This window comes from Pipistrellus kuhlii, unplaced genomic scaffold, assembly GCF_014108245.1.
Source record: "Pipistrellus kuhlii isolate mPipKuh1 unplaced genomic scaffold, mPipKuh1.p scaffold_m20_p_1, whole genome shotgun sequence".
NCBI classification, from domain to species: Eukaryota; Metazoa; Chordata; class Mammalia; order Chiroptera; family Vespertilionidae; genus Pipistrellus; species Pipistrellus kuhlii.
In genome coordinates, this window is record NW_023425404.1 from 119289364 (window position 1) to 119314552 (window position 25189).

A 25189-nucleotide genomic window follows, 5' to 3' on the forward strand; every position below is an offset into this window, starting at 1 on the left:
TAAAATATTATTTTTCAAGCTGTGATCTTTACATGATCATCTTAGCACTACTAGACATATGGGCTTCCTTATATAATGCAATATGAAATATATTGAATCACCTATAAAGTATTTGTCCCAAAATATTTGAACCTAATCAGGTCGTTAGATCAATAATTACAAGAGTCAGAGAAAGAAGGTAAATGACAATTAATGGAAACAATTTAACATATCCAGAAAGTGTCAATGTTCTGATAACTGACATAGTATCTTCAAGTCAATGGTAAGAAAAAAAGGAGGGAAGTGGAAGGAAAGGGTGGAGGAAGTGTATCGTACTGTAATTTGAGAATTTAGGGAGAATTGAAAGTCCTAATAACCTGGAGCAGAGATTTTTAGGGCAGTGAAACCACTCAGTATCATATCACTGGTGGATATGTGTCATTAGACTTTTGTCCAAACCCTTAGAATGTCCAATACCAAGAGTGAATACTAATGTAAACTATGGATTTTGGTGATAATGACATGTCAATGTAAAACTGCTTGAAAAATAAAGTTTATTTTTTTAAGCCCTAATAACCAAATCCAATTCATGCTTTTGATTTGATCTTGTTTTTTTAATTGCTTTAAAAGCAATTGGGGGAACAAATGAGAAAATGTGGGTTTGTAGTGTGTATCAGATGACATGAAAGAATTTCTATTAATTTTGTTATGTGTGATGACATATATTATGGCTCTATGGAAAAATATCCTGATATTTTAGAAATGCATATTTAAGTATTTAGAGGTGAAATATCCTTAAGTTTATACATTACTTTAAAACATTTCAGGGAAAAGTAAATATGACAAAATACTTAAAATGTTAAATCTGGGTAATGGATATATGGATGTTCAATGTACTAGTCTCTAGTTTTCTGTGTGAGAATTCCAACTTTGACTCGATTAGAAAGGACTAAAGAGAAATTAAAACAAATAACAGTATCAATGTTACTCAATATGAGTCCCACTTAAAATATCTCATCCCTCACACAGAATTGCCTAGTCTTCTCCCATCCTTACCCAATTAAATCGCCATAGAAAAATATGATCACATCACTACTAGCCTGTTCTCAATTCTTCAAGGCGACGCATTCATCATCCATCTCATTAATGTGAAAAAGTGTCAACTCCATAGCACAGCACACAAAGCTTTTCAAGATCTGACCAAAGACTACTTCCCTCACCCCCAGAGTCACTTTAAAGATATTTCACTCATTTAAAATTCACGACAATCTTACAAGTACAGTAGGTATAATTACCGTTCCCATTTTACAGATAAGTAAACAGGCAGAGAGAACGTAAGTTACTTGCCCAAGGCCACACAGCAATTAAGTGATGCAGCAAAGGCTTCATAATTCTGACTGTCTGACCCTGGTCCACATCTCATAGTAGCTGCTCAATAAATTATTGTTAGGTAAGTAGTGTGCAGGAATTTATTTCTTCTTTCTCATCTGATCCTGAAAAAAGATGTGAGTCCTAATAATTGTGTTTCTCTTAAGAGCCAGGTCAAGTCAGAGATGATTGTTATTGCTATTACCGAGGCGCTTGGCATTTAACTGTTCAAGCTCAGAGCTGCAAAATCTTTTATTTCCCATTTCTTTGGGGGCAGATTAGGTAGAAAGAGGCGTCAAAGACTATTGGTTCCCACCAGGACGGGGGCTGCAGGGAAGGGTCCCTACTGTGTGGACTAGCTGACTCGCCCAGTACAGACCCCAGGACTAGGGACCTGAGTTCCACGCCTCCCCTTTCAGCATCAGGGGCTGGAGCCCGGATTTCCAGCTGGACCCAGACAAGAGAGAGGACGGGGCATGGCGGGCCAGCCCGGGGCCGCTCACCTCGTCCCGACACTGCTTCTGGCACATCTGGCAATACCAGCGCAGCTTCTGAAGGCCCTTGGATTTGATCCTGTTGGCAATGGCCTTCGGGGTAAGAAAATCTGACTTTCCCATCGCGACCACCGCAGCAATATCCCTCGGGAACCCAGAGCCCAGACAACCGGAAGCGGAATGGAGCCGATAGGAGTGGGCGGGACAAATACCAGCCCGGCGCCGGAGGAAGGTGGGGCCTCGGAAGGCTGGGCCCTGAAAGCTCGCGAGGTTTGCCTCCGTTCGGCATCAGGAAACGAGACTGAGGAAGGAAGTGGGGCGGGAAGGGGCGTGGGGAGCTCCCGCGCATGCGCGGCGAGGCCTGTCTGACCGACCTTCAGCGGGGCCAGTACCACCATGTTTTCTCGGGCGGGCGTCGTGGGGGTCTCGGCCTGGGCCGTGCAGCCGCAATGGTATGGCAGTTTGCGGTAGGAAATGGGAGGGTTGCAAGGGTTGCACGGGTTGGAAGGACTCCAGAAGGAGGACGCGGGTGGAGGCGTGTGGGACAAAACTGGGGTCGCAGGCCGGCCGGGACCCTGGTCCCTGGAGGCCTCGGTCCCTGGAGGCTCCGGGGCCCCGGGGTGCAGGAAGCGCCTCGAGTCCGAGAAGGGCACGTGAAGGGGCCGGAGAGACCGCAAGGTTACGCCACGTCTCCCGGGGCGGAGTGGGGCGGGAGGAGGGGGGGAGGGCGCACGAGGAGTTGTGACCTTAGTCCGAGTTAATTTCGGGGATTGAGGCCTTAGTCCCAGTAAACTTCTGAGCGGTATTGTATTCATTCCGCTAACCAGTATTTGCGGAGCTCCCGCTTGGTGCCAGGCCACGAATATCGTGCAGCCTTGACCTGGGCCCACAACGTGAGGGGGAAGGGAGCATCCAAGGTGAGGTCCAGGGGAAGATTAAGGTGTTCTTTCCGTCCTTGACGCCTTTTAGAACTCCCCGGTGTTGGAGAGAGTTTGCATGGCCAGTGTAGAGCGGAGTGACCCTTTAAGGGCTGTCCGATTCAGCCAGACGTTTATGAAGCACCTGCCTCGTAGCAGGCGCTTTGCTGGGCGCTGGTGAACCAAATAAGTGCCTCCTTGGGCCGGTGGTAGTTTGGGTGCAAAAGGGACCTTTAAAAAAATCTGTCTGTTGGCGAGCAAGAGAAAGACACCTTATAGGATCTTGCAACCATTATGCTGAAGCAGTAACCCTGCAAGGTCATGAAATTGTCCCAAGGTCCTGAGAGGAGGAGGAGGAGGAGTTTGGATCAAGTAACTGTCTTGCAATTTTTAAGGATTTTAAACATTGGCTTCCAAAAACAATTGCATAGTAAAAGGCCTAGGAATAGGCACATCAACGTTGGCTTGTGGTGGAACCATATAAAAGGATGAAATACCTATGTTAGGCAAAGCCTGGGAAAATTTCAGATGCAGTGCTAAGGAGATCTTAGTTATCTTCTGTGTAGCAGTTCCCTGGGTTTACAGTAAGGGAGAATTCTAAGAGCTATAACACTAAACTAGATTTTTGTATCCTAGTTTATGTGAAGGTATTATAAAGCATTAATTGAAATAGGTATGTTTTTCATTAAGAAAAGAATTTATAATAGGATAAGGAAGTCATTTAGTATGCTGTAAAATGCCTACATTAAAATGTTGGTGGATTTGCCTTGGAAGTAGGTTTCCCCACCGCACCCTCATATATCGAGGAAGATTATTCACGGGAATTAAGACGTCACTTCTGTTAAATTCTCGGTTGTATGAGTTGTATTATTTGCTAATCACTCAGCACACATTTGTTAGGTGCCTGGTCTGCATTAAGTCGCTAAAATGTGGTGTTAAATAGATGTGGTCTTAAGTGAGCTTCATGGGACAGTTCCTGGCATGCAGGGGTGGTCAGCAATCATCAGCTAGCTCCCTCCCTCCCTCCCTCCTATATTTTTAGAGCCTTAAATGGTATCTGAGTTATCTTTTTTTAAATGTTCTGAATTGAGGACAAAATATTTTACATAAACTGTAGTCATGCTCTCCCTCCTAGGAGTACACTGGTGCCATTCCCCCACAGGCACATAGACTTGCATCCAGGGTAGCAATGGCAGTGGCAGCTCATTCCAGGCTAACCCCCTGAGCCTGTCTCCAAAGCCCCCTTTTCTCTGACTTCTCAGTGAGCTAAAGCAGCCCAGCCTAGACTCTCCTGTTGCTTCTTCTATGCCCTTCCTTGTTTCACTGTCCTAAATAGCTTTTTGCTGTGGTCAATAAATTCTTCCTTGCTTTTCTACAAAATAAAAATAAAACTGTAGAAATAACTTTAAAAACACATAAAAAAAAAACCAAAAAAACACCATAAGACAATTTGAAAATCTTTTCATAAAGAATTATTTTAAATAAAAGCTCTCTCAGTCTGAGACAACTAATTCTAGGGACCTAAATTGGAACCTGAATCTTCAAATAAAGGTCCTAGTCCTGATCTTAATCCCCTTGGAATGATGGTTTTAAATTGGTAGATAATGAATATTCATCAAATATTGGTATTCCACGTGGAAAGCATATTCTACCCTCTTCAAATTTTCCATCACTTTGGGGGCCTGATGTCTTTTCTACCTATTCGCCCCTTTTCTTTCCCATTAATTATAATTGCCTTTTAAATTCAGAAATGAAAACCATCTCAAAATTTCACACTTCACAGAAGTAATTTGAGATGTAGAAAAATACCTTTGCTTTAACAGTACCATGAAAGGGCATTTCCTTGGTTCTGTTTTGGTTATTGAGTTTTTAAACATGGATTTGTTACAGTTTTTGCTTCAGGGAAGTTTGCATTCTAACCTTAAACACGAAGCTTAATTGAAATCATGATGAAATTATTATTATTTTTTTTTTTTTGTAAATGTATTTTATTGATTTTATACAGAGAGGAAGGGAGAGAGATAGAGAGTTAGAAACATCGATGAGAGAGAGTCATCTATCAGCTGCCTCTTGCACACCCCCTACTGGGGATATGCCCGCAACCAAGGTACATGCCTTTGACCAGAATCGAACCCGGGACCCTTCAGTCCCCAAGCCGACGCTCTATCCATTGAGCCAAACCGGTCCCGGCATGATGAAATTATTTTAATTGTTTAGGGAATCAGCAAGTGCCCTAAAGTTTCAGAAATTAACTTTTTTTTAAGTAGTATTTAAGAAAATTGAAATAAGAAATTTGAAGAGTCTCTACTTTTTCCATCTCAAATTAGGGAAAAATACATCTGTATTTCCTAGTGTTCCACATTCTCTAAAATGGAACTATTTTATAACTAGAGGCCCAGTGCACAAATTTGTGCATGAGTGTGGGCTGGCTGGCAGTGGGGTGGGGGAGGATGGGCCGTGGAAGGTCAGCTGGCCCCGCCCCTGGAGCCCTACCTTGGCCTGGCCTTCACCCTGTCACAATCTGGGGCTCTTTGGGGGATGTCAGAGAAGCTGTTTCAGTCCAATCCCCGCAGGCCAGGCCGAGGGATCCCACTGATGCATGAACTTGTGCACTGGGTCTATAATAATCTATAGATTGAGAATGCTTAAAGTAAAAAAATCATTACCCCATAAAAAGAAAGTTGTTAAAAAATGGGGCCACTTTTCAAGTACTATTAATTAACAGGATGCTCATATAAGTCTGTACTTGAAATAGTTGCACTTGTCAGTATTTATAACTTTAATCTTTAGTGGATCCATTCTAACCAAACCTACAGTAGTATTTCCCATAAAGTCTCTGTCCTCTTGTCTCCATATTTTTCTTTGGCTAAGCAATACCAGTAGTTAGATAAGACAAAGTTTTTAAAGATAACAGTTTTGGTTGTCACCTTCCAGACTTATTTTTATGCACATAATCACAAAAAATGGGATCATATAACATACCATTTCATAATCTGCATTTTTAAGTTGTTATTAATAGGTTGGTTATTTTTTAGTAGTTTTAGGCCTATAGGAAAATTGATCATAAAGTACAGAGCATTCTGTATAACTACACCCCACTTTGAACAGTACCCCAATTATTAATAGCTTGCATTAGTGTGGTATATATACAATTAATGGATCATTAATACATTATTAATTAAGTTGCATTATTTCATTAAGGTCACTCCTATTGTATAGTTCTGTTGGTTTTGACAAATGCATAATAACTTGTGCCTACTATTACAGTATCATACAGAATAGTTTCGCTCCCCCAAAAATCTCTTTTTCAAATCCTGGCCACCACTGATAATGTTACTGTTGCTGTAATTTGTCTTTTCTGGAATGATGTGTAGTTGAAATCAGTATATAGCCTTAAAGATTGTCTTCTTTCACTGAGCAATATGCAGTTAAGGTTCTGTCATGTCTTTTTGTGGCTTGAGAGCTCATTTATTTTTATTTCAGAATAATACTCCATTGTATATATGTATGTACCAGTTTGTTTATCCTTTCACATTGAAAGACATCTTGGTTGCTTCCAATTTTTGGTGATCATGAATAAATATTTAATAATTCATGTGCTGGTTTTTGTGTAGACTTAAGTTTTTAGCTCAGTAGATTAGATACCAAGGAGCATGATTGCTGGATCATATGTTAACACTATGTTTAAGATCTGTAAGATCTGTCAAACCATCTTCCAGAGTAGCCATACATTCTACATTCCCATTGGTAATCAATGAGAGTTCCTTTTGTTCCACATCCTTAGCCTCATCATCACTTGGTATTGTCAGTTTTTTAAATTTTAGATATTCTTACAGGTTGGTAGTTGTAACCCAGTAATATGCAGTTCCCTAATGACATGATACTCAGCATCTTTTTATATGCGTATTTGCCACTTGTATAGCTTCTTTGGTGAAGTGGCTGTTCCAATTTTTTGCTTTTTTTTTTTTTTAATTATGTTGTCCATGTTCTTATTGCTGAGTTTTATTTATTTATTTATTTTTTTAAAAAATATATTTTTATTGATTTTTAACAGAGAGAAAGGGAGAGAGATAGAGAGCTAGAAACGTCGATGAGAGAGAAACATCGACCAGCTGCCTCTTGCACACCCCCCACCGGGGATGTGCCCACAACCAAGGTACATGCCCTTGACCGGAATCGAACCTGGGACCTTTCAGTTTGCAGACCGACGCTTTACCACTGAGCCAAACCGGCTTCGGCTTATTGCTGAGTTTTAAAGAATTCTTTGTAGATGTTGGATAACAGTCCTTTATCAGATATGAGTTTTGTAAATACTTTCTTCCAGTGTGTGGCTTTGTCTTTTCATTCTCTTAACAGTGTCTTTTGAAGAGTGAAAGTTTTTAAAATTAATGAAGTCCAACTTCTCAATTTTTTTCTCCCATAGATAATACCTTGGATGTTTTAGCTAGAAACTCAGTCAAAGAAAGCACCTAGATTTTCTCCTTTGGTATCTTGTAGAAGTTGTTTTGATGTTAATCTTCCCCGGAGGATATTTTTCCATTAATTTTTGGAGAGAGGAGGAAAGACACATCAATTGGTTGCCTATTATACCCCCAAACCAGCTGGGGATTGAGTCTGCAATGAGGTACATGCCCTTGACTGGAATCAAACCCAGGACCCTTCAGTCTGCTGGCCAGTGCTCTATTGAGCAAGATTGGTAGGGCACCAACACCATTTGTTGAAGAGTGTCCTTTCCATATGACTTTTGCTCCTTTGTCAAACTTAATATATTTGTGTGAGTCTATGGGCTCTGTATTCTGTTCCATTGATCTACTTGTCCATTCTTTCACCAATGCCTTGTTTTATGGAATCAGTAAGTCTTGAAACCTGGTAGTGTCACTTCACCGGCATTGTTCTTCTTCACTGTAATGTTGGCTATTCTGGGTATTTTGCCTTTCTATATAGACATTAAAATCAGTTTATTGATAGTCACAAAGTAACTTACTGAGATTTTTATTGGAATTGTAATAATCTTAGATCAAATGGGAAGAATTGACTTGTTAGCAACATTGAATTGTCCTATCTATGAATATGGAATTTCTCTCCATTTATTTGAATCTTTCATTTCTTTCATCAGTTTTGCAGTTTTCCTCATATATATCTTACACACATTTTGTTAGGTTTATATATATCTTTGTATATTTTTACAATTGTGGTAAAACATAAAATTTGTCACCATATCTATTTTTTAAGTCTTCAGTTTATGGTATTTTTTTTGTGTGTGTTTTTTAACTTGAAACTCAATTGTTGATAGCTGGTATAAAGGGAAAAACTGACTTTTATATATATTAACCTTGTATCCTGAAATCTTACTATAATTGGTTACTAGTTCCAGAAGTTTTTTTGCTACTTCTTTGGGATAGTCTACCTAGTCCTAGACGATCAGGTCACCTATGAACTAAGACATATTTCTTCCCTTCCAGTCTATATACCTTTTATTTCATTTTCTCATCTTATATTAGCTGGGATATTTAGTATGATGTGAATAGGAGTGGTAAGAGAGGACAATCTTGTCTTATTTCCAATCTTAGGGTGAAAGTTTCTCACCATTAAATTAAACCATGGGGTTTTTGCTAGATATTCTTTACTAGGTTAAGGAAGTTTTTTCTTCTATTTTTAATTTGCTAAAAAGTATTAGATATGTCAAATGATATTTTTGGCATCTATTGATCATATGATTTTTCTTCTTTAACCTGTTGATGTGATGGGTATTACTATTGTAGTATTTGATTTGTGAATGATGGACCAGCCTTGCATACCTAGAATAAATTCCACTTGGCCATGCTGTATATATTGTTGGGTTCAATTTGCTAATATTTTGTTGAGGATTTTAGCATCTAGTTCATTAGAGATATTCTCTGTCATTTTTAATGTATTTATGTGATTTCAGTATAAAGATAAAGCTAACCTCATAAAATTAGGAATTTTCCCCTGCTTCTATTCCCATTTTTTTTTCCTTTGGAAAACATGGCATCAACTACTATGTTTACTGATAGTTACAAATCTGTATCACAAATCTCAAAATCTCAGACCCACTGGACATTTCCACCTGGCCCATAGTCTTTTAATTATATCATATTCAAAAGTCATTTTTTCCAGGAAGATCATCTGCACCCACTTTATCTATCTTGATTAATGACAACATCATCCATTCAGGTCATTAAATTAGAAAGTTTTGGGTCATTTTTATTGTTTTCCTTTGCACTCTTTTTTTAAAAATATTTTTTATTAATTTCAGAGAGGAAGGAAGAGGGAGAGATAGAAACATCAATGATGCCAAAACTGGTTTGGCTCAGTGGATAGAGCCTCGGCCTGCGGACTGAAAGGTCCCAGGTTCGATTCCAGTCAAGGGCATGTAGCTTGGTTGCGGGCACGTTCCCAGTAGGAGGTGTGCAGGAGGCAGCTGATCGATGTTTCTCTCATCAATGTTTCTAACTCTATCTATCCTTCTCCCTTCCTCTCTGTAAAAGATCAATAAAGTATATTTTTTAAAAAGGAAAGAAAGAAAGAAACATCAATGATGAGAGAGAATCATTGATTGGCTGCCTCCTGCACAACCCCCTTTGGGTATTGAGCCCGCAACCCAGGCATGTGCCCTTGGCCGGAATCGAACCCAGGACCCTTCAGCCCACAGGCTGACGCTCCATCCACCAAGTCAAACTGGCCAGGGCAGCACTCATTTTTTTTTTTTTTATAAATATTATATATTTGTTTATTTCAGAGAGGAAAGGAGAGGGAGAGAAGTAGAAACATCAGTGATGAGAGAGAAAATCATCCATCAATGGCCTCCTGTATACCCCACAGGGGATCAAGCCTGCAACCTGGGCACATGCCCTGACCAGGAATCAAACCCTGACCTCCTGGTTCATAGTTTGATGCTTAGCCACTGAGCCACCCTGGGCTCCTCTTCACTCTTAAGAATTTAATCTCAAACCTCATCTCTTGGCTTTGCTAACATCTTAGTCTAGGTTCTTGCTTTTGTTTAGAAGTTGCAACAGCCCCTATATAGTTTCCATGTCATCAGTATTCCAACATTATTTTGGGCTTTTCACTGCCATCCAAGATACTTCACTGAAAAACTAAACTGTTTGTTGGTTTATGGATGTTCACTTCCTCATTCCCTATAAAATAATATTTAAACTTACTAAACCAATTCATGTCTACAACTTCAAAACGATTTCCCAATTCGGGGAATGCCCTCCTTAGTCCACCTCTATGCACAAATTTACTGAATCTTCAAGTCTTCCATGGACTGTTCTGGGCCACACAAGTACTTTGTATGGATATAAAGGCTGGAAGATAATTTATATTTGATAATATGTTGCCTTCCTGATAGGGAAGAGATTTTCTCATATTTATCTTTCACTAACATTACATTTAAGTCATTTTGACTTTTATGAATTATACTTTAAAATTATAGAAAATTTTTCATGTAAACTTAATGTAAAGCTAAATTTTCATGAATCTTGTTTATGAGATAATGGTGTATCCTTCTTGTGATCAGAGACCATATCCTGAAGAACAGTAGCTATATAGTAAATGTTTATTGAATTGAGTTGGAAGTTAAGAATTAGATGGAATAAAACTGCTTTCACACATTTTGTTATGTTAGAATGTATAAGTGTTATTTAAAAAAGGTTTTGGTGAGCTGAAGAAGTCAATGAATGCTTTTTTAAAATATATTTTTATATATTTTCAGAGAGGAAGGGAGAGGGAGAGAGGGATAACAACATCAATAATGAGCAAGAATCATTGATCTGCTGCCTCCTGCGCACCCGCTACTGGGGATCGAGCCACAACTCAGGCATGCTCTCCAACCCGGAATCATATCATGGTTTCTTACTTAATAGATTGAGGCTCAACCATTGTACCACACTGCCGGGCAAGGAATGCTATTTTTAGAGGTGGCTGACCTTGAAAGTTGGGTAGCCTAACTAAAGGAAAAGACTTTTCTTTTGGGAGGACAATATAGGCAAAGACATGAAGATGGGAAGAGAGCATGTATGAATGCCGATGTGAGTTCAGTGAAAGGTTTGTATTAGTTAAGTTAAATAAAATCAGGTCTTTGATACAGGATTAGGTATCAATATTGAGGGATTTAAAATTAACATATATGTATATATTTAGAGTCCTATATTTGAGTAATTCTTTATGGGGTATTCTTTAAATAAACATATTAACTTCAAAAGTTTTTATTATATAATGGAACTATTTTTTCAAAAAACTAAAATACTTTTTAAACCTTTCAGGATCCAAGTTCGAAATATGGCAACTTTGAAAGACAGTAAGTACTTTATCTCAGTATATGAATCAAGAAAAACTAAATTTTGGCAATAATACTTTTAAAAAATATGCCACCTTTTTAAGCCCATTATATATTATGTCAAAATTGACAAAATAAATCTGTGTCATATGTGTGGGGCATTAAACTTGTTCTAGATGCTCAACCATTGAGGTGATGCATGGTTTCTGGATTCTGTTGTCTGTAGAATGAGAATGTTATAATTGAGTAAAACTACACTGTTTGTAGATATATATAAAAAAGGTTATGAAACATGTAGTTAAAAGTCATTTTCAATACCATTTAATATTTTCAGTGTTTAGTTTACTGATCTCTTAAATTGTCAGCTAAGTTTGACCTTTTATTAGTACTCATTCTAACATTAACCCTAGCTTAGCATCATGCTCTTAATTAATGGTATAAATGAGGGCTTACAGTTTAGAAAAATTCACAAATGAAATTATAACTTTTATCTTAACAAATTGTGCACCAGTAGTTTTATTGCTAGCTTTACCCAGTGGCCAGATAAGTTTCTAATAAATGAGTACAAAAAAGTTTACAAAGTATCTTACTTTAAAAAGATATTAGCTTGTAAGAACATGTAATAAATAACTTCAAATGGGTATTTAATTTTAAAATGTGACTTTAACATTTATGTAAAACAATGTGTACTATGAAAACATGAGAATGCTCATGTTCCGCCCACAGTGTGTTAACACAACACTTCTATTTTTCAGTTACCAGGCGACTGAAGTCAATCAAAAACATCCAGAAAATTACCAAGTCTATGAAAATGGTAGCAGCAGCAAAATATGCCCGAGCTGAGAGGGAGCTGAAACCAGCTCGAGTATATGGAACAGGATCTTTGGGTAAGAGGAGAATGTAATTCAAAACTATGAAGAACTATCTATCTATTGTATCTATCTATCTATCTATCTATCTGTCTATCTATAAATAAAATACACACACATACACATACATACATGAAAGGCTAATATGCAAAGTGTCTCCTCCAGGAGTTCAACCTGGAATTCTGTCACTCCCTATGATGTGCGCTGACCATCAAGGGGGGCGTGGAACTGGCCAGCAGTCAGAAGGCCTGATTGGCTCTGATCACCAGCCAGGCCCAGGGACCCTACCTGTTCATGAATTTCATGCACCAGGCCTCTAATTTAACATAAAGAAGATCACTATTAATGACTTATTTAGTATCAATGGGCCTATTCTGACTATTTTACATGTACTCATTTTTCACAGCAATCCTATTGGGGTAGGAACTGTTTGAGCCTCTGCTTTGCTGGTGAGAAAAATTGAAGCACATGACATCAAGTAACTTGCCTGAGATTGCATACCTGTTGTGTTAATTTTTTAAAGATTCTGAAAAGTTTTCTAGATTATTGAATATACCATTGAAAGAACATAGTGCATTAAACTCCAATGCTTGAGTTCGTCCTATTCAGTTGTGATGTGATATTTTAGAAGTACAGGGTGGGGAGGTGATACTCTGCAGTGGAGAGTTGGCCGAGTAGTCGTGGACATGGCTCATGAATACATGAGTGCAGTGTTTAAACACCAACTATAAATAAAACAAAATTTGCTTATTTCCAAATTAGAGAAAATATTTTGTGTCTAAAAAAATGTCTGCTCACACTTTGAGTAATTATAAAGTCAGTGTTTATTAAGATTTTGTTTTCAAAATTGAGCTTTCAGCTATTAAAGTGTGTATACATTGAGATATGCTATATATCTGTATATTAATAGGTTTATGTATTAGATGTAAATTGTCCTGTGCAGTAGTTTTATTGTGCTCTTCCATATATTTTAAACATGCATTAATACTGCTAAAGAAATTTTTACGTAAGGAAATTATGGAGCACTAGGCATCAGTAGAAATGGCCCCTTTGTTTAAATATCATACTTAGTTTCACCTGGAGGAGAGTTGCTAGGTTAGGTTTCATCAGTCCTTGTCAGCGCGAGCCATTTGCTTTCATGTCTCTTTCCCTCCTTAGCATAATACTAAAGCATCTACGGTAGTTGGTGGCTTGGTAAATGTTGGTTGGTTAAATTATTCAATAGCTATTTATTATGAAAAAGAAAAGTCATTTACTATTTATTTTTCTTGCTGTCATGAATATGTATAATAAATTTGTTACCCTCCAAAAGTCTATAACCACAAAATTATATAATGAAGAAATTGGCTTAGATAACTGATTATTTGTGGAAAAATACTAAACATCCAAATTAAGGCTGCCAATCATCTTTTAAAGTCCTTCGACTAAAGAGAAATAACAAAACAACCAAAACAAACAGAAAAAAAAACTCCTAACTGGTAAATATTAAATAGCTAATTATTTGAAATATTTTAAAATGTAAAGCAGGCATTTTATACTATATAATATTAAAAAGCAACTTAAAAGAAATATTCTCTCCTCACTGCTGAACTTTGGAGTTGACTACTTCTCTCTGCTTTGTTTTTTATTTTATTTTATTGATTTGAGAAAGAGAGAAACATTAATTTGTTCCATTTATGTGTTCATTCCTCCGTTGATTTTTTTCTTTTTTTTTAGTATTTTTAAAAATTGATTTTAGAGAGGAAGGAAGAGAGAGAAAGAGATCATAAACATGAATGATGAGAGAGAATCACTGATCAGCCTCCTGCACACCCCCTACTGGGGATCCAACTCAAAACCGTGGCATGTGCCTTGACCGGGAATGGAACTATAACCTTCTGGTTCATAGGTTGACCTCAACCACAGAGCCACACTAGCCAGGCCATTGGTTGACTAGGACAGCAATCTAACCAGCTGAGCTACCCGGCCAGGGCACTTCTCTCTGCTTTTTGTGGAGGGTCTCAGGTATTGAAATTTGAAAATTCATACTGAAAAAGAGTAGTAACAAGAATTTTGTTGAAATGGGTAAATGTGGCAGCCATAAAGTTGCACCTTGCAATTACAGTGAGCACCAGCTGCTGAAATCCATCCTGCATGTACATCCAGCCATGCTTTCAATGGCCTGCTCCTAGCCAGCACCTGAGCACAGGGTAGATACAGGCAGGCATGTTATTGGGAGACTTGGGGTTCCCAGCAGCCTTGTTGAGCTTCCCTTAAACTACAATACATTGGGAAGCTGCCACCCAACCTTTCTTCCCACGGCTCAGACCTTCATCATGCATGGTATGATGACTCTTCTGATTTCTTATTTTCTTTCATATGCATATCTCCTAGTAAAGTCCATGTATATTTCATCCCACTGAATCCTCTTTTGGTCTCTGCTTCTTAGAAAATGATACCAACAAAGTGAGGTTGTTAAAGTAATCCTGAAAATGAAGTGGCAACATTATTTTAACACTAGAAATTTGTGCACTGTGGGGGGAGAGAGGGTTTCCTCAGCCAACCCTGCCCCCTCTCATAGATGGGGAGCCCTCAGGAGATTTCCTACTGACAGGGAGCGGGCCTAAGCCATAGTCTGGCCTTCCTCTGCTGGAGGTGACAGGGGTGATCAGGGGAAGGCGCCAGCCCCATCACCCCGCTGCTGCTGCCACTGTCACAGCCGCCAAGGTGTTTTCATCAACACTGACTTCAGTCCCTACACCATGAAAAAATGACAACTTTCTTTAGGCATTTTCAAGGTGTGTCTTTCATAGGATATGACATTTCTTTCTTTTTTATCCGCACCTAAGGATGTTTCCCTTGATTTTTAGAGAGCTTGGAAGAGAGAGGGAAAGGCAGAGAGAAACATCAATGTGAGAGGGACATTTCAATTGGTTGCCTCCTGCATGAGACCTGACCTAGGCCCTGGCTAGGGAGGAGCCTGCAACCTAGGTACATGTCCTTGATCAGAGTCGAACCCAGACCTGCGATCAGCAAGCTGAGGCTCCATCCATTGAGCCAAACTGTCTAGGGCAGGATATTAAATTTCTTAGCCCCTCCAGCAGCAGACCTTAGTTTTTCTTCCAGGAGTGTGGTGGAAAAACCCTAGATCACCTTCTTGGATTCTTATTACTCAAGTTACCAAGAACACTGTGAGAGGCAGCTTACAGGGAGCTTAGCCAATGAGCCTTCAGAAAAAGTGTTTCCTCTGCAGCTCATGCACAGAGGGCCCCCTGCATTGTGTCCGCAGGGCTTCTGTCCACTGGGCGCCATTGAGCATGTCCCCAGCCCAGTGACCCCACTTTCTGTCAGCTGGGCTTCTGTCTGCTGGGCCTGGGACGTGTCCCAAGCCAGGCAGCATCAGCTCTGAGCAGCCCCCGGCCCAGCAGCCCAACATTCTGTATGCAGCCCTTCCTCCTTCTATAGCCTGGGAGTGGGATGCTAGCTTCCTCACCATGGTGACATGGGCACCGCTATCTTTGTAGAAGAGTGACTGTTAATTTGCATATTACTCTTTTATTAGATAGGATAACAGTTTTTGTAAGAGCTTGATATGCAAATTATATAAGAAGCTTAGTAAATATTTGCCATTTTTAATTGTATACTAAGGATTTGCGTTATTTAAAAGTCTGATAACAAATAAGTTGTTACCTCTTTAATTCTAGTCTCTTTAAAAGTACTTTAATTGAACCAGAGATTTATTTTAGTCAGAATTTAAGATAAAGTGGCCGTTAATGGACTCTTGGGAACCTTTGTCATGTAGATTTAAACCTTTGTGGTTTTCATCTTGATTATAAATAGAATAAATACACAGGATGTTTTGGTTATATTAATCAAGTGCCACCTAAATTTAAATGCATCATTTTTAAAACAGTAAATTAGGGATTATTGTATTTGGAATGAATTGCATACATAAATTCTCGTGTTTGCTTTTTGTCGTTTGTGTTTAAGCTCTGTATGAGAAGGCTGATATTAAGGTGCCTGAGGACATGAAGAAGCACCTCCTCATCGGCGTGTCTTCAGACAGAGGGCTTTGTGGTGCTATCCATTCCTCGGTTGCTAAACAGATGAAAAATGAGGTGGCTACGCTCACAGCAGCTGGGAAAGAAGTTAAGATTGTTGGAGTTGGTGATAAAATTAGGGCTATACTTCATAGGTAATTTATATATTATTTATGTTTAAAAAGCATGAATAAATGGAAATTTCTTTGCTAGTTTTTGTACTCGGGCTTATGTTTTATTTTTATTTTTCCCAGAATATATTAGAATATATAGATTTCCCTCCTTTTCTACTTGTGTTTAGCTTTTTCATCCAAACCATAAATGAAATGCAATGGGTATATCAAAAGCTATTGACCTTTTTAAACATCAGGACTGGATCTGAGAAGCTATCACAGGTTGGAAATGTCAGAACGAACAATAGTTAATTAGGATTGGAAGGAGAAAGACAAAGGCATAGAAAAATAAAACAAGAAAGGCCTGACTATTGGTCTCTTTGCAGGTGCTGAGAGAAAAGGATAATCATGATAGTGTATGGAACAAAGTGATTCAGTGAACACCCCCTTTTCCTCCAAAAATCTTGGGATCTCTTTTTTTTTTTCTTGTGTTTTTTATTTTTTTATTTTTTATGTTTGTTTATTTTTTAATATATTTTATTGATTTTTTACAGAGAGAAAGAGGGAGGGATAGAGAGTTAGAAACATTGATGAGAGAGAATCATCGACCAGCTGCCTCTTGCACACCCCCTACTGGGGATGTGCCCTCAACCAAGGTACATGCCCTTGACCGGAATCGAACCTGGGACCCTTCAGTCCGCAGGCCAAGGCTCTATCCACTGAACCAAACCGGTTTTGGCTTTTTTTGTGATTTTTAGAAGAATAATTCCATTAAAACATCTTATGTGCTCTCTTGACTTTATTGTAGGACTCATTCTGACCAGTTTCTGGTGTCGTTCAAAGAAGTGGGAAGAAAACCCCCTACTTTTGGAGATGCATCAGTCATTGCCCTGGAACTACTAAATTCTGGATATGAATTTGATGAAGGATCTATCATCTTTAATCGATTCAGGCAAGAAAATTTTAGAAATCAAAGCTTATGTTAATATTTAAAAATAAGTAAATACTTAACAGTTTAGAAGCTCGATACATTAAGATTCGTGCAGGAATAGGCCTTCCTTCCCTTGGCTGCCGGCACATGGCAGGCTCACTCTAGCAGCCTGTACAGTGGCGGCCATGGTGGCAGGCCGTGTGCGCTCTGGCGCCACTTCCTCCTCGCCCTCCTTCTCTGGAGAATTTCCCTGTACAGTGCTGGCACTCCCAGGGAGGCATGGAAGGGAAGAGGTGGGGGGAGCAAGGCAGGCGGGGAGGACTGGAAAGGTTGAGTGTGCTAGTGCTTTTCACTTGCCCAGTGTGAAAATGGGAAGCAACTGGACCCCTTCTCCACCTCCTATCCACCTGCCCTCCCTCCATGCCCATCACCCCTCCTCTCTTGATTTGGTGAGATAGGGAGGAGGAGATCTGATAATTTGGGTTACTGTGTAGGTGGCCTCTTTCATCTATTCAAAGCAAAGCTGAGCTGCCACCTGTCACAGCCACCGCCATTGCCCCTTGGCTGGCCCAGGCCTCCCGGGGCATGCTAACTGCACCAAGTGAGCTCCCATGTGTGTTCGTGCCTATGGGCTGCTCAAATGCTAGGGTTTTGTTTACCAGAGCTGTGGGGCAGGAGTTGGGTAGAGGGAGACACCAGACACTGGGAGCTATGACCTCAGGCACTAGAGGGTTGCCTCTAAGGCTGGGAGCTGGGCCACAGGGAGACTGCAAGGACGGTTGACAGGTGTGGAGCCCGGCAGGGAGGCCCTGAGGACACATGCTGCCTAGAGGCCCAGAGTAGCCAGGGGTGGGGCCACTGCCATCTTTGTTGGGTTAATTTAAATACTCGATCCCAATTGGCTGTGGGTGTTGCAAAGTGACGGTCAATTTATCTACTAATATTTTATTAGTATAGGATTTACATTTGCTTTTGTTCTTTATAGGTCTGTCATCTCCTACAAGACAGACGAAAAACCCATCTTTTCTCTTAATACCATTGCAAGTGCTGGTAAGTAGTTTTTGTATGACAAGTATTTTACCACATAAAAGGAGAGATTTATTCATTTAGGAAAATGGTTTATGTCAGAATGGCCTGTTTCAGAAGTAACAAAATGATGGTTGGTTGTTTCTGTCACCATCTATTAATGGGTTCCATGATGCATTAATTGACAACTTTTACTCCGTTCCTTCATTAATTCAAAAAATAGCTATTGAGGGCAGTCTTTGATATGCTTTCTGTCCTCGGGGGACAGAAATTGGCTTTGCAGTCTTGTATGCAAACTAACTCACTCCAGTACAACCTGAAAGTCTAGAATAGAAATTTGAACAGTATTCACAACTTATTTATATTGTTCCAGTAAATTCTCTTGTTTTATTGTTTGAATAAAGTCACCATTGTTCAATGGAGCATTGTAAAAACAATATTCTGGAACTGTTTTTATTTTCCTAAGGCATTTTCTCCTTTTATTTATCATGTTTCATCTATTCTAAGATGTACACTTTTTTGCATTTTAATTATTTCTAAAATTGGGATGCTTCTCCCGGTCAGTGGCATGTCATTTTTATTTGACTATGCTGTTTTCTTTCTTAATGGCATATCAAATATAGGTTATAATCTGTAGTATCTTAAGTTTGATGAAATAGCACTATTTCACACTTCCCCCAATGGATGAATTTTGAAATGTGCTGCTAAATTTCTGTAACATGATTACTAAAATTCCTATGAGCCTCTTATTTCTCCTACTCTTCTATATTCTTGGAAAAATTTGCCTGCTCTCATTTTCTTGACTGACACTTGCTGATTTCTCCAGTAACCAAAAGGTTGAATGGAGATTTTTGTATTATGTTACGTAGTTTCCATTCTTAGTTTCTTTATTGGAAAATAAAATAAAAACAAATCATTTATTGTTTGCTGACTTTGTGCTCAGCCAGATGCTCTCATGACAGCTTCATGACCATGAAATATAGTAAAGTTATTTAAAAACTAGAGGCCTGGTGCATGAATTCATGCATGGGTGGGGTCCCTCGGCCTGGCCAGCACTCAGGGCCAATCAGGGCAGTGGAAGGTTGGTCAGGGGGAGGGGCCACGGGTCTGCGGGAGGTTGGCTGTGGGAGCACATTGACCACCAGGAGGCAGCTCCTATGTTAAACATCTGCCCACTGGTGGTCAGTGCACATCATAGTGACCTGTTGTTTGGTCACTTAGGCTTTTATATAGAGAGATACCCAGTGCTTTATTACACATTGCTGAAAATCTTCAGTGTGGAAATAGATAAGACTATTAGAATGGAGTCTTGCCCTTTCTAACACTTATTTCCTCTCTGTAATTATAAAGGATTCTTTTAATAGTAAGCCACTGTGATTAGTCTTTGTGCTGTATTGCTTCAGAGATTTATCACTTGTTTTAACAGAGAGCATGAGTATCTATGATGACATTGATGCTGACGTGCTACAGAATTATCAGGAATACACTCTGGCCAACATCATCTACTATTCTCTGAAGGAGTCCACCACGAGTGAGCAAAGTGCCAGGATGACAGCCATGGACAATGCGAGCAAAAATGCTTGTAAGCACACAGTTTTTTGAGAAAATTCTGCTCCGTAGTGGCATGAAGACCCTCATATCAAAAACATGACCATTCTTTAAGTAGATTGGGGAATGAGAGATAGGACTTAGTCCTGGGCTCTACTACTGGTTCTATGAAGTTTTTTTTGTTTTTTTGTTTTTTTGTTTTAAATATATTTTATTGATTTTGTACAGAGAGGAAGGGGGAGAGATAGCAAGTTAGAAACATCGATGAGAGAGTCACCGATCAGCTGCCTCTTGCACACCCTCTACTGGGGATGTGCCCGCAACCAAGCCCTTGACCGGAATCGAACCCGGCCCCTTCAGTCCCCAAGCCGACGCTCTATCCACTGAGCCAAACCGGTTTCGGCTGGTTCTATGAAGTTTTTGATCAAATATCTCTCTTCTCATCTGAAAAGATATAAAAGTAATATTCTTTGCCTTAAAGGAAGTATATCTTACTTGGTAGGCATTAAGTTTGTAAATACTTGGAAAAGTATCCCATAAAGATTTTAAAACACCTTGAAATTTTTGGGGTCCAATTTTAGTCCAGGTCCCTCACCCCCAAGAAAAACTCCCAAAATCTTATTGATAAATTAAACAACATTTATCTATGAATAAATTAATGCAGTTATTCCCTTCTAGTTTTTAGATTTTGTTGTCTAATATTTTTGTTTTGTGTGTAGCTGAAATGATTGACAAATTGACTTTGACCTTCAACCGCACCCGCCAAGCTGTCATCACAAAGGAGTTGATTGAAATCATCTCTGGTGCTGCAGCTCTGTAAGTACTTGTAGATTACCTTCAGAGAGTTTTTGTTCTCATATTTGTATGTCTGCTAGTTTAACTTTTGGGTGTTTAAATGCTTTCTTGTTTGGTTTGCCTGTTAAAGATGAAATGACTCATTGCTTAACTGTGTACTTATTTGGTGAAAATGGAATCTTGAGTTTATTATGATTGTTTTTGGCTAGTTTTTTCTTTAGAAATCAATATTGCTAACTTCACTTTCTAAATAAAGCATTGGGAATAAGGATGTGGACAATGGAATATCATTTATAAAAATCTGTGTTTGGATCTTAAAACATTACAAACTAAGCTTTCTGAATTACAGGACTGGTTTTGGGTTTGGTTTTATGTATAAATCATTGAATGATGGTAGGGTTTGGGACTTTTTAAATTATTAAGATTTCTGTATCAGAACCTTAAAATAGTATACCACTTTCCTTGAGAAAATATTAATGTGAAACCAGGGTTAAGATAATGGGAATTCTATTCAAAACATTATTAAATTACACCCTCACTATATGCAAAGTACAATTGTTAAAAGCTAACAGGATAAAAATATTCAGGTAATTGTGATGAAGGATAAAACGTATAAGTTGTCTTTGAATTATTTTTTATCCCCTCAACTAATTGGTCAGCAAGTTCTGTAAGTTTTACTTTGTAAATAGCCCATGACTCTTTTCCCTTAATGCCCATTTAATGCAGATTCTTGTATATTTCTCTCTTGAACTGAAAAGATTTCCTTTGAGAGCCTATTCATTGTCAGCCCCTATGCTAAGCACTGGATATAGTAGTGTTTGCCCTCAAAGAGCGCACCACCTTAACAGGGAAGACAGAAATTATATTTGAAATTGCAGTAGAATGGAAGTCAAAAAACTTAAGTCTAGTGCTAAGAATGGTTTTCATATTTTTATTTATTTATTTATTTTTTAAATATATTATATTGATTTTGTACAGAGAGGAAGGGAGAGGGATAGAAAGTTAGAAACATCGATGATAGAGTCATCGATCAGCTGCCTCTTGCACACCCCCTACTGGGGATATGCCCGCAACCAAGGTACATGCCCTTGACCGGAATCGAACCCGGGACCTTTCAGTCCCCAAGCCGACGCTCTATCCATTGAGTCAAACCGGTTTTGGCCGTTTTCATATTTTTAAAGGATTATAAAAAGAGAGACGACTGTGCCCTGGCTGGTTTAGCTCAGTGGATAGTGTGCTGGCCTGTGGACTCGGGTCCTGGGTCCCGGATTTGATTCTGGTCAAGGATGTGTGCCTTGGTTGCGGGCACATCCCCAATGGGAGGTGTGCTGGAAGCAGCTGGTTGATGTTTCTCTCTCATTGATGTTTCTAACTCTCTGTCCCTCTCCCTTCCTCTCTGTAAAAAATCAATTAAAAAATGTTTAAAAAAATACTGTGACCTACAAAGCCTAAAATACTTACTGTTTAGCCGTTTATAGACAAAATTTGACAAAGTAGTATGATGAAGTTAATAGAGCCATTCTCTCAGTGTCATCCTATAGAAACAGCTTAGCTTGATATGTGTGGACCTATAGTTTCTGGCCACCACCATTCTCTGGAGTCTAGTCTCTTACCACTACTATTTCTCACTTTCCTGGAACTTCAACCACATTGATGTACTTGTTGTTCTGCAAATATATGCTCTTTTCCCTTCAGAGTGGCATGTGCCTTTGCTTCAAGTGCCACCTTTTTCTTCCCCTTGCACATTTGGTTCTTCATCTGACAGTCCTGTTTATCCTTCCTAACTGAGCTGAGGGAATTCTTTTCCTCCAGAAACTTTCTTGCATTGTTTGGGTGGGGTATCCTTCTTCAGCATCTTGTGCTTCCCTTTATCAGCACTTAACATTGTATTAGGAATTACCTTTTTATTTGTATGCTCTAGTGGCTTGGGAGGGGTTATCGTACTCACTTTTGTAGCCCCATCACCTGGCATGTACTTCCTCAATAAATGGTGGTTGAGTGAATGATTGACATGCCATAAGTATATTAAGAACTGGAAGTTCAGTAGAGGGAGAAATAACATTTTGTTGAGTACATGAAAACATGTTTAAGAATTCAGGAAAGATTCAACACTATGGTGAAATTTAAATTGCTTTTTAAGTATTGCCTCAAGGCTAGAAACTGGGCAGAATGCCAGAGACACAAGTAAAACTGATTGAGACCATTAGTTGCATCCATCAGCTTTGCTATCTTAAGGACCCTTCCTTTAAGACAAATCTATCATTCAGCCTGCTCACTCATGTTCTATTAGCATCATAGATTACAATGCAATAATGAATGGCCCTGCTACTTACTGTCTTGATAAACTTGGTTAAGATACTCTCTGCAACTCAATTTTGTCATCAAAAACATGGGCACTAATCCAAGGGTTAAATAATTATATAACTCATTGTCCTCCTTATTACGTATATATATGGCCTAGTGCTAATGCTAAATTGATTGCTTCTTGAATGGCAAATGTGGGAAGGCCTGGAGGAAAGACTGCATTCTGATGGTTCAGGGTCTCTGAGATATAGAGAACCAAGGTTCTTTTTTTGCTCTTAAAAAAGGAAAACCGGGAATAAAGTGTGAGATTATAATTTCTGCAGAATTGTGGATTAGGGTCTTAAATGGATTAGAAATCTGGGAAACCTGACTACACAGTAGCAAATCAAGGAAAATGAGGAGGAGATTGGGACATAAAACAGAATTTTAAAAAGAATTCTAAAAATTGGAAGTTGTTAAATTTTCGCTTTCTAGAGGTTGCCCACATCCTTTCTAAAAAGTTAGCTCTGTGGTCCCAGGGTTGAATTGTTTATGGATTTGCATGCTTTCTACCCTATTGGTCATTCTAGTTAAAGACGTTAACATTTAACACCAACACTTTTAGCTCTTTAGAAATAAAATATAAAGCATGAATAAACCACAGTATTTGAAGTGCCAAGTATTAGTTGTCAGCCTAAAATTTCTAATATATTGCATTTTATTTTTTATAGAATAATTGTGATTTTAATTATACTTTCACAGTCTTGCCTATTTGCATGAATATGGTTTTATTGCTTATAACCAGATTGAGATCTATAAGATTTTTATAGTAATCATTGATTGATTTAAAGGAATATTTTGGTAAGTATGTGATACCCTCAAGGGTACTGAATGAAGAAATAAGACATTTTTAGTTGGCAGGCGTACATGATTAACTAGCATGGATTGCTTGTTGACCTGCTTGTTTGTGTTTGTCTTTTTTCTCTAATATAATAACCAGGGATTAATGAAAATCAAGTTTTGTCCTCAGACAAGAGGTAAAGTGGTAATATTTCACATACTCTCTCCCCATACCCTTTCAGAAAAAAAAACAAGGCAGTTAAGAACTGAAGCTAATTTAGCAACAGTGACACTGTTGAGGTTTAGGTTGCTAGGCCTGTTTAGTGTAACAGCTAACTTATGGAAGCATGTGTATAATGCTGGGAGAATTTTTCTTTTTTTAGCTTTGTTAAGTAAACTTCAAGGAAAGAGAATTAGCATTATTTTGAGATATTAAATATAGATTGATAACAGTAGTGGTTCTCAAACTTTATGGTCTCAGGACCCCTGAATTTCTGATAAAAAAAACTCAGCAAGATTCCCATCTATTTTCTGTATTCATTACATTCGGATATCACATACTGGAAAACTACCATCTATTCATGAGAATGACACTAAAACAGGCAGATAACATTATGAAAATGGTCTTGCCCTCATGAACCTCATGAAAGGGTCTCCAGACCAAAATTTGAGAACCACTAATGTAGGGGAACATTTTATTATGTAAAAACTCTTTAAATCTTTTGGTAGGTTGGTATTATAACACTTATTAAAATGATGACATGGGATAATAGAAACTATAAAGGACAAAAAAATTAAAATGCAAGCTAGATAAAATATTAACTAAAACCCAAAAGTATCTAATGTATTAATTCATAAGTTAACTTAAAAAAAAAAAAAAAACAAGATGCCTGAAAAATAAAATACTGCAAAACAATGGGCAATTTACATTTATCAAAATTGTGGATTTTGTATCTTTTCAATCAAGAAATTATTTTTTTACTATTTTATAACATACATATAAAATAAGGAAGAAAATATGTTAGTTGAACAGTAATATATGTTAGTTGAACAGTAACATATAAGTGACAGTCCCTGTATTGTCTTTTGATACCATTATTTTTTCTGAAAATATTGCTTGATTTTTATTTGTTCTGTGTTTTGTTTTTTCAGGTAAAGAAGAAAAATTCAGCCAGCTGATTTTGCTTTATCTTACTGCTGTCCTGGTCAGAAGAAATTATTGGTCTGTTGTTTAAATTACTAAAGACAGCAAGATATTTGTAAATTATCTTACAATAAACAACTTACAATAAAGTTTGATTTCATTGTCTTTACTTAGTATATAAGAATAACATAGTTTTCTAAGTGACATGTTAAAAAATTTAAAACTATTAATACGCTACTATTAAATTTTTTGAAAATCGAAAAGACTTTCTAAAACATCTGGCCTCTTTGAGGTCAGGGTGGAAGGATGAGACAACCAACAGACCACACCTCAGCCAGGCTTCCATCCTTTTGCACTGTCAAAGAGCAGTCAACACAATGAAGTAAAATATTGGATTGCAGTCACCTGCTGTCTCTCATATATGGGATACAGAATTCCAGGCATACACTTAGCCTAATAAATTTTAAAATACATTTTGTAAGCACTGAGAAACATACCAATATGATATTAATTCCATATTCACATTTAGATAACCATTAAGATTGGGTGCCACCCTAGCTG

At 38.3% G+C, this 25189-nt stretch overlaps 2 protein-coding genes across 15 annotated transcripts in view; one reads left to right on the forward strand and one right to left on the reverse strand.

Annotated features, from left to right (window-relative positions):
• Positions 1 to 2239, reverse strand: part of KIN (Kin17 DNA and RNA binding protein) — a 38304-nt gene extending 36065 nt beyond the window's left edge. For 4 of the 7 annotated variants that reach the window (XR_004992107.2, XM_036461372.2, XM_036461366.2 and 1 more), the window contains exon 1: positions 1851 to 2239. Coding sequence is in view for 6 of the 7 variants with exons in the window: in XM_036461372.2 (XP_036317265.1) it covers positions 1851 to 2239 (389 nt within the window). In the remaining variant the exon portion in view is untranslated. The remainder of the gene's footprint in view (positions 1 to 1850) is intronic. The other 3 variants (XM_036461382.1, XM_036461395.2, XM_036461374.1) reach the window with 3 other exon arrangements.
• ATP5F1C (ATP synthase F1 subunit gamma) lies at positions 2185 to 24777 on the forward strand. Of its 8 annotated transcripts, none has more exons than XM_036461422.2 (10): positions 2185 to 2293; positions 11047 to 11081; positions 11816 to 11947; positions 15899 to 16103; positions 16870 to 17013; positions 17978 to 18042; positions 19445 to 19600; positions 20286 to 20382; positions 23645 to 23681; positions 24637 to 24777. In XM_036461422.2, exons 1-9 carry the CDS (start codon positions 2238 to 2240, stop codon positions 23649 to 23651), a joined length of 897 nt encoding a protein of 298 aa, XP_036317315.1. In that variant the 5' UTR covers positions 2185 to 2237; the 3' UTR covers positions 23652 to 23681; positions 24637 to 24777. The 8 variants fall into 8 exon arrangements, with proteins under 8 accessions (XP_036317315.1, XP_036317323.1, XP_045444590.1 ...); XM_036461405.2 differs by having other exon boundaries at positions 2206 to 2308; XM_036461430.2 differs by lacking the exon at positions 23645 to 23681.
• Positions 24778 to 25189: the final 412 nt, after the last annotated feature.